The 10,011-nt window shown below is 49.6% G+C and overlaps 1 protein-coding gene across 2 annotated transcripts in view; it reads left to right on the top strand.

The window, feature by feature from the left end:
* Positions 1-2,888: 2,888 nt before the first annotated feature.
* VAV1 (vav guanine nucleotide exchange factor 1) overlaps positions 2,889-10,011 on the top strand; it is a 63,904-nt gene continuing 56,781 nt past the window's right edge. The window contains exon 1 of one of the 2 annotated variants that reach the window (XM_061422420.1): positions 2,889-3,193. In XM_061422420.1, coding sequence (XP_061278404.1) covers positions 2,990-3,193 — 204 coding nt within the window. In that variant the 5' untranslated portion in view covers positions 2,889-2,989. The remainder of the gene's footprint in view (positions 3,194-10,011) is intronic. The other variant, XM_061422421.1, reaches the window with a different exon arrangement.

The raw sequence follows: 10,011 nt of genomic DNA, 5'->3' as shown, positions 1-10,011 counted from the left end.
GGTCGGGGCTTGCGGGATAGAGCGGGCTGAGGAGAACACTCCCAGCCTAGTGGGGGTGGAGGTGGGGAGAGAGACCTCGTAGACCACATGATTTCAGGTAATGATAAGGGCTTTAAGACAGCAGTTCAGTTCAATTGCTCAGTCTTGACCTACTCTCAGCTACCCCATGGACTGCAGCATGCCAGGCCTCCCTGTCACTCATCAACTACTGGAGCTTACTCAAATTCATGTCCGTAGAGTTGGTGATGCCATCCAACTATCTCATCCTCTGTCGTCCCCTTCTCCTCCCACCTTCAATCTTTCCCAGCATCAGGGTCTTTTCAAATGAGTCAGTTCTTCGCATCAGGTGGCCAAAGTATTGGAGCTTCAGCTTCAGCGTCAGTCCTTCCAATGAATATTCAGGACTGATTTCCTTTAGGATGGACTGGTTGGATCTCCTCGCAGTCCAAAGGACTCTCAAGAGTCTCCTCCAACACCACAATTCAAAAGCATCAATTCTTCTGCGCTTAGCTTTCTTTCTAGTCCAACTCTCACATCCATACACGACTACTGGAAAAACCATAGCTATGACTGCTGCTGCTGCTGCTGCTAAGTCACTTCAGTCGTGTCCAACTCTGTGTGACCCCATAGACGGCAGCCCATCAGGCTCCACCGTTCCTGGGATTCTCCAGGCAAGAACGCTGGGGCGGGTTGCCATTTCCTTCTCCAATGCATGAAGGTGAAAAGTGAAAGTGAAGTCGCCCAGTCGTGTCCGACTCCTCGTGACCCCATGGACTGCAGCCTACCAGGCTCCTCCATCCATGGGATTCTCCAGGCAAGAGCACTGGAGTGGGGTGCCATTGCCCTCTCCATAGCTATTACTAGACAGACCTTTGTTGGCAAAGTAATGTCTTTCCTTTTTAATATGCTGTCTAGGTTGGTCACAACTTTTATTCCAAGGAGTAAGCGTTTTTTAATTTCATGGCCGCAGTCACCATCTGCAGTGATTTTGGAGCCCCCCAAAATAAAATCTCTCATTGTTCTCATGTTTCTGCATCTATTTGCCATGAAGTGATGGGACCGGATGCCATGCTCTTAGTTTTCTGAATGTTGAGCTTTAAGCCAACTTTTTCAGTCTCCTCTTTCACTTTCATCAAGAGGCTCTTTAGTTCTTCACTTTCTGCCAAAGGGTGGTGTCATCTGCATATCTGAGGTTATTGATAATTCTCCTGGCAATCTTGATTCCAGCTTGTGCTTCATCCAGTCCAGCGTTTTGCATGATGTACTCGGCATAGAAATTAAATAAGCAGGGTGACAATATACAGCCTTGATGTACTCCTTTCCTGATTTGGAACCAGTCTGTTGTTCCATGTCCAGTTCTAACTATTGCTTCTTGACCTACATGCAGATTTCTCAGGAGGCAGATCAGGTGGTCGGGTATTCCCATCTCTTTAAGATTTTTCCTCACAGTTTATTGTGATCCACACAGTCAAAGGCTTTGGCGTAGTCAATAAAACCAAAGTAGATGTTTTTCTGGAACTCTCTTGCTTTTTCAATGATCCAACGGATGTTGGTAATTTGATCTCTGGTTCCTCTGCCTTTTCTAAATCCAGCTTGAACATCTGGAAGTTCATGTTTCACGTACTGTTGAAGGCTGGCTTGGAGAATTTTGAGCATTACTTTACTAGCATGTGAGATGAGTGCAATTGTGCGGTAGTTTGAGCGTTCTTCGGCATGGCCTTTCTTTGGGATTGCAAATATTTGCTAAATGAATGAATGACATTATGGAAGTCTATAAGATGATGGTGGCCAGAGCTATGGGATAAATGTCAAAGATAGAGCCAGTAGAGCTTTTAACTATTTATTCATTGATTCAACAAATACTTGTGGAACATATATGTATGTGCCAGGTACTGGGGATAGTGGTTTTAACATAGACACAAATTTCCAAATACACAATGAAAAAAGTAAGCGTAATAAAATATCAGGTTTCTGGGATAGTAGTGTTGTGAAAAGTGAAAGTCACTCAATCGTGTCCAGCTCTTTGTAATCCATGGACTGTAGCCCACCAGGAGCCTCTGTCTGTGAATTCTCCAGGCAAGAATACTGGTAATCAGGGCTTAATGTGGGGGAGGGGGGAGTGGGACAGGGTATGATGGGGTGGGGAATAAAGACTGTGATTTGAAATGGAGAGGTTTGGGAAGACTTCATGAGAAGGTGGCCTGGAGCTAAGATTTGCAGAAAATGAGGGAGCTGGCCATGGAGCTAAGGCAGAGGACCAGCATGTGCAAAGGCCCTGTGGCAGGACTCTAGGGTGAGTCCTAGGACTCTAGATTTTGGGGTGCCCTCGTGGGTTCGGGGAACATTGAAGAGGCCCTGTTTGACTGGAAGAGAGCAAATGAAGGAGAGAGTGGAAGGGATAAGGGAAGAACCTTGTGGTGTACAGGCAGGACTTTTACTCCCAACGAGGCGGGCTGTGGGACTCAGTGGCTTGACTGGGGTGTTCATAGGCGCCCTCTGATGGGGGGTTACAGACTGTGGTGGGTGAGAACGGGAGCCTGGGGATGAGGTGGAGGAGACTGGTCCAGGTTAGCAAGGAGCAGGGTTGGCCAAGCAAGGAGGTGAAGGAGGGAGAGGTGAGAAGAGGGTGGATTTTGAGTGTGTTCCTGAGGTGGTCCTGCTCTTGGGTTGCATGCAGAGGAAGGCAGTGGGACTCCGCCTAATTACGCTGTCCCCACGCCCAGATGCCCTGGTGTTAGCTGGTGGGCGAAAGAGAGGCCAGGTCCTGCTTGAAAGGGGGCTGGGCTGGGTCTGGCCAGGTGCTCCCCCCCCCCCCCGCCCCCACCCCACGGCTCCTCCTCCTCCACCCCTTCTCAGGGCGACAGTTACAGGCAAAAAAGAGGAAGTGGTAGCTGGCTAGCAGAGGCAGGCAGGCAGGCACGCAGGCGGGCGGTCGGGCGGGTGGAGGAGGCCGCGAGGGTGTGTGGACCGGCCTGGGAAGGCAGCGGCCATGGAGCTGTGGCGCCAGTGCACCCACTGGCTCATCCAGTGCCGGGTGCTACCGCCCAGCCACCGTGTGACCTGGGATGGAGCCCAAGTGTGCGAGCTGGCGCAGGCCCTCCGGGATGGCGTCCTTCTGTGCCAGCTGCTCAACAACCTGCTGCCCCATGCCATCAACCTGCGGGAAGTCAACCTGCGTCCCCAGATGTCCCAGGTGAGACGGGCCACAGGCAGGCCTGCCGGAGGGTGGGTGGCGGGAGGCGCCCCAGGCTGGTACCCAGGAGGTTGATGCACTGCACCTCTGGGCCAGCAGTGAAGAGAGGAGGCTGGCCCCAACTCTGGGCCTGGCATGGGGGATATGTGGGGGTCCTAACACTGAAGATTCAGGGGTGGCCCCCTCAAGGTTAACAGGAATGGGTTCCCACGTCTAGGCTGAAAACTGGCAAACTTGGGGTTAACCCAAGTCCAAAACCTCAGGCTGACTCTGCTGGAGATTTAGACCCCAAAAGGGACATGCTAGGGGTCCGCAGGGGGCCCTAGGAATCTCCTGGGTGGCCGATAGGGCACCTGAGATTTTGGACTCCCTTGACCCCGCCACCCACGAAGATTCTGGCTATGGGGGAAGGGCCTCCTCCTATTCCTTCCCCCACATGCGTCGCCTCCTCCTGGGCCCTGGGCCCCTTCCTTCCCCTCACATCTTCCCCTTGGCTTCCTGCCGGGGCCTGGGGCAGCATGGGGAGGGTGGGGGGACTGTGGGTCTGGGACTCTGGTCTTCCTAGCTCTGTCCATCCCAAGAGGTACATTGAGGCAGGACCCAGTCCCAAAGAGCCCTGAGACTGGGTTCTTGGGGTTTGGAGGAACCTAGAAATAGCTGCTTTTTCTCTGTAGGGATTTCTGCAAGGGCCCCAGGGTTCAGGGGGTGGTGGATTTGACTTCAACCTCCCCGGCTCAGGAAATATATTCAAATCCCTATTTGAATGCGGTTGGGTGGGGGAGGCCACTGGACTGGATTCTCTCTCTGTTGTACCTTCTCTGGTTCCCCCTGGCCTCTTGAGCGCTGGATGAAAAGTCATTTCTGCTGATGGGTGGTGGTTGGGGGCACTCTGCCTGCCCTAGGGGTCTGAGGGGACACTGGCCATCCAGCCTTCAGGTCCCACCCCAGGATGAAAGCCTTATCTGGAGGTGCAGTGGGCTGGTGGTGGGGGGCCCTTTTTGGGGATAGATGGGGAGGGCGGCCTGGGGCACTGCCTCTTTTCTGGGTTGAGATGCCACGTGCAGATGGGGGGAGGAGCAGTAAGTGATCAGGGAGGGGTCCTTGGGGGTGTTTCCTGGTGACAGGCCCACGCGTGGGAGAGATGGGTGGCTCACCCTCCCTGAGCACAGGCAGGCTTCCTGAAAGAATGAGGGAACCCCAGAGATCCTCCCACTCCGGCCAGCTGTTGTGGCCACAGGACACAATTATGCCTACATGTGTTTGCACACAGAAGGAAGTAGCCCTAGGATCAGTCAGGCCTCTGACCTGAGACCCAGTGTGGCTTCGATAGCTGCTAATGGGAAAGTGGTTAGACCTAAGGATGAACTTCCATCCTTGCCTGCATCTTCCCTATAGCTGGTTTCTGATAAAAGGCAGTGGGGTGTGGCATTAACCTCTAAGAGGGCAGCTGCAGGGACTAATGAATCCTGATTTTCTGTGCTGGTCAATGCTGAGGACCCAGGTCTCAGTCTGGCCCTCGAGGAGTTCCCAGACTGGGGAAGACAGACATTCCCTAGCCCTGTGTTGTCAGGACTGAGACAGAGGGAAACAAAAATTCTGGGCTGAGGGCCCTGGAGCAAAGGCAAAAGATTGCCTGGGGGAGTTGGGCTTAATGCAAGAGGGGACATTTGTGCTGGGTTTTGAAGAGTGAGTAGGAGTTTTCTTATTGCTCTGACCCTGGTGCCTAGCTGTGTCAGACCCTGCATTGGGCAAGGGTGTTCCATGATCCTCCCTATCCTCCCTATCTGGGAGCTCTGGGCCTTGCTGCCCTGTGCATTTTATCTCCTTTCAAAGCACAATCCTTTGCCCTGTTCACAGTGGGGCCATGCACGGGAAGCTAAAAGGTAGTCATTTTAAACCAAAGGGAGGTGCCCCAAGAACAGCCTCTAAGTTTGCAAGTCCCTGTCTGTCAACAGATTTAAGCCAGGGCTAAGAACTGCCAGTGAGGTGTGGAAGGGCAAAGAGAGAAAAGGGAGGGCTCCTGATGAGGGTGGGATGGGGTGGGGGACACACAATGCCGTAAATAAAGGTGTGGAGTCTGGAATTAGAATGCTTCTCCGTTTCTCTCATTTCCTCTTGAGAGCTCCTCTGCTTTGGCTCCACTTTTTCCTGGGTAGAGTGGAAAGAGCATATTCGTTCATTCATTCATCCATGGTGCTGAGACAGTGGGACAAAGACGCACACAAACCCCTGTTGTCGGGACTTCCCTGGTGGTCCAGTGGTTAAAACTCCACATTTCTACTGCAGGGGACATGAGTTCGATCCCTGGTCAGGGAACTAAGATCCCACATGCCGTGCAGCACGATCAAAAATAAATAAGTAAAGTACTCCCCGCCCCTCCAAAAAAACACCCTGTTGTCAAAAAGCTGATGTTCTAATGGGAGACACTGACAGTGGGCAAATAAGGCAACATATATGTTGTCTGGAGTGGTGGGTGGTCTGGAAAAAGGGGGGCTTAGGAGTGTGAGGCTGCACTTTCGCATATGAGGTCTGGGAGGCTTCCCTGATGAGGTGACGTTTGAGTAGAGACCTGGGCAAAGTGAGGGAAGAGCTGGGTGAATCTAAGGAAACAGAGCTCCTGGCAAAGGCCCCAAGGTAGGAGCAGGTCAGTGGCCACATAGTCGTGCTGCGGGGCAGTGCATGAGCTGGCTGTGTGGGCATAGTTCATGGGTGAGGTCAGATTGAAGTGGGTCTCCGCGCTGGATGGTCTCTCTGAGGTCTGAGACCCAGAGAGAGGACGAAGTCATTACAGATGGCCACAGGGGTGACCGGACACTCTTTGCTGTCTCTGGGAGCCCAAATTCTGGGTGGCAGATGTGAAACTTTAAAGCTGAGGAAGTGGAGAGGAAGAGATGAATGTGACCGTCATTGTGGGAAAGATCCCACCAGGACTGTGGAGCTTATTATACTGGGAATGGGGGTGGTCACTGGAGCCAAGATGATGAATCTTGTTTTCAGTTCCTCCACTCTGTGACCTTAGGCATGTTGCTTAACCTCTCTGTGCTTTCATCCCCAGCCAATAAACCCTGGCACCATCAGTAAAGGCAGGGAAGGGAGAGGGTGGGAGGGTTAGAACAGGAGGGGTGGGCTTATGCTGGAGGTGGTGGTGGTGGTGGCGGCTCGGAGGCGCCAGATCTGGGCTCAGATCCCGGCTGCACCACTTCCTGGTTTCACCTCTCTGAACCTCAGTTTCCCCATCTGTGAACTGTGGCTAAAAATGGCACCTTTGAGGGGAGGACTGTTTTAACATTTCAATACCGCTCGGCATAGTGTCGACACCTGATGTGCTGTGCTGTGCTCAGTCGCTTCAGTTGGGTCCGACTCTTTGTGACCCCATGGACTGTAACACGCCAGGCTCCTCTGTCCATGGGATTCTCCAGGAAAGAATACTGGAGCGGGTTGCCATGCCCTCCTCCAGGGGGTCTTCCCGACCCAGGGATCAAATCTGCGATAAACTCTCGCTAAAAAGTCTTCTTAGGAAAGATGAGGGAAAATGGGAGGGTTGGTAACATAGCATAGCTTGTAGGAGTTTGGGTTAGGGCCGTGGTTCTCAACTGGGGTGGTTTTGCTCCCCCAGCAGGGGACCTTCGGCAGTGTCAGTCTGGGTTGTCACTTCTGCTACTGTTATCCAGTGGATAGAGACTGTGGATGCTGCGCAACGTCTGACAATTTCACATACAACAGAGAATTATCCAGCCCCAGTGTCAACAGTGGGATTCCTAGGTGGTGCAGTGGTAAACGGAGAAGGCAATGGCAACCCACTCCAGTACTCTTGCCTGGAAAATCCCATGGACAGAGGGGCCTGGTGGGCTACAGTTCATGGGGTCGCTAGGAGGCGGACACGGCTGAGCGACTTCACTTTCACTTTTCAATTTCCTGCATTGGAGAAGGAAATGGCAACCCACTCCAGTGTTCTTGCCTGGAGAATCCCAGGGACGGGGGAGCCTGGTGGGCTGCCGTCCTGGGGTCGCACAGAGTCGGACACGACTGAAGCGACTTAGCAGCAGCAGCAACAGCAGCAGCAGTGGTAAAGAATCCGCCTGCCAGTACAGGAGATGTGGGTTCCATCCCTGGGTTGGGAAGATCCCCTGGAGGAGGAAATGGCAACCTACTCCAGAATTCTTGCCTGGAAAACTCCATGGACGTGGGAGCCTGGCAGGCTACAGCCCACGGGGTCTCAAAGAGTCGGACAAGCCTGAACACACATGCACCCATTGTCAACATGGCTGACTTTGAGAAACCCTGTGCTGGGGGACAGAGAGCCTGATAGAATCTTTAAAATATTTGATTCTTTAGTTAAATAATATGTGTGTATCGTTCAAAGTTCAAAACACGTAAAAGGTGTGCAGAGAAAAATATAACCTTTGGCCATCTTCCTCAGATACCCAGTTCCTGCTTTCCCCCATAAGTGACTACTTTTTTTAAGCTGACTATATATCCTTACAGAATTTTCTTATGCACATAGAAATTTAGGTTCTTATTAACTACACTCCTTTCTTTCTGTGAAAGACAGAACATACTATCTTTATACCCTGCTTTCATTACTTTAATCATTACCTTGGTTGTCTTTCCAAATCAGTTCATACAGTGTTCCCATTCCATAAAAAAAAAATGACTGCAGCATCATTTCTCGGCCTTTTGGCTAAGATCATGTATAAAAAATTGACTGCAGGATATTCTAGATTGTCCATTTACTAAACAAACTACTTCTATTGGGCTAACCACATGCCAGGCATTCTTCCAAACTAGGGGCTGGCAAACTACAACAAGAGGGCTGAATCTGGACCACAGCATGTTTTATAAATAAAGTTTTATTAGCACACACCCATGCCCATTTGTTTACATATTATCTATGGCCAATTTCCAGTTACAATTCTAAATTTGAGTAACTGACGAAGACAGTATCTGGCCTATGGTGCTGAAGACATTTATTATCTAGATGTTTGTAGAAAAAGTGAGCTGATTGTTGGTTTAAACACTTTTTACACAGTGACTTAATCTGCACGCTGCATCTGGGAAAACTGAGACACAGAAGTTAAGTCCCTAGCCCCAGGGTAACCAGCTTGAAAGTGACAAAGTCACAGATTTGAACCTAGGCAGCCTGGCCCTAGGATCCTTACTCTTTTTTTTTCCTTTCCTTTTTGGCTGCCCTGTGTTGGCATGTGGAACTTCCCCAATCAGGGACTGAATCCATGCCCCCTGCATGGACTCTTAACCACTGGACCACCAGGGAAGTCCCTCAGAACCCCTACTCTCTCTCTTAGAATCTTTACTGTTAACTTACTCTAAACTCAATTCCATGGCCCAGCTGGGAAATGGTTTATTTCACCATCACTCCTATTGCTGGGCACTTGTATTGAACCAGGCTTTTGTTCTGACACACTTTCTGTGATCAGTAACCTTGTCCATGAACTGTTTTTCAGCTCCTCTACTGTGTGACCTTGGGCATGTTACTTAACCTCTCTGTGCTTCTGTTTCCTCATCTCTAAAATGGAGATAATAAGTCCTTATGTGAAAGTATTGTTGTGAAGGATAAATGAGTTACTATAAAGAACATAGAAAAGTATCTAGTTATATATAAATGCTGTTATTGCAGCCAGATACATGAGCAAGTATATCCATGGGATCAATTCTCAGAAGGGTTTCTTGGCTCAAAGCAGGTGAGTCTGTGTTTTTGGTAGATCTTGCCAAATTGTTCTCTGTATGGGATTGTTCCTATATGCATTGTTCCAATTACATTACCTCTAACAGTGAGAATGCTGGTTTCTTCATTGCCTTGCCAACAGTTGTTAAGCTTTTGGAGTCTTGCCAACTTGGGTGATAAATGAAACTCATTATGACTCAGTTTACATTTCTCTTAGTCTGAGACTGAGCATCTTTTCTTATAAGAGTTATTTTTATTTTCTTTCTGCAAATGAATATTTGTTCATATCATTTGCCCATGTTTTTCCCTTCTAGGACTATTGCCCCCTTTTTTAAAATTGATTTTTAGGAACTCTTTATATATTGAGCTGTTTGGAATTTCAAGTCAGGTACTTAGTAGCCTTGTGATCTTGGAGAAAAAAATGACTTAATCTATCTGAGCCGTATCTACAAAATGAGGGTGTGGACAGCATTGATATCTCAGGGTTGTGTGAAGGTTCAGCATGATAATGTAGGCTAAATTTTTATCACAGTGATTGACATATGATTGATAGCATGTAAATTAATGGGAGTCATTCTTTTTGCTAATTTGATTTCAGTGGGTCTGAGCTTGCCTGTAGGATGTGGTATAGGTCAGGGTGCAAAATGTTAGTTGCTGTAGTGAACTGGATTTCTTCAGTGAATTTAAAGAATTTCCTTCTGGCTTATATCACAATCTGGTTTGGGTCAACTGGGGGATTAAGAAAATATTCCTTCTTTATATATATGTATATATTTCTTTTATTTCTTTATTTATTTTTAGGCTGTACTGGGTCTTAGTTTCTGCGCGGGCTTTTTCTCTAGTTTCGGTGAGCAGGGGCCACTCTCTTGTGGCGCGAGGGCTCCTCATTGCTGTGGCCTCTGTTGCCGCAGAACTCAAGCTCTGGGGCTCGCACGCTCAGTAGTTGTGGTTCTCAGGCTCTAGAACACAGGCTCAGTAGTTGTGGTGTACCAACTTAGCTGCTTCAAGGCATATGGGATCTTCTTGGACTGGAGATCGAACCCATGTCTTCTGTATTGGCAGGTGGATTCTTTACCACTGAGGTACCAGGAAAGCCCAGCCATTTTTTACAAAGTCCCTACAGGACCTGGGCTCC

The sequence above is a fragment of the Bos javanicus genome, chromosome 7 (genome assembly GCF_032452875.1).
Source record: "Bos javanicus breed banteng chromosome 7, ARS-OSU_banteng_1.0, whole genome shotgun sequence".
Lineage (NCBI taxonomy): Eukaryota > Metazoa > Chordata > Mammalia > Artiodactyla > Bovidae > Bos > Bos javanicus.
The sequence above is the reverse complement of the archived record's forward strand: the minus strand, read 5'-3'. Positions and strand labels throughout refer to the sequence as shown.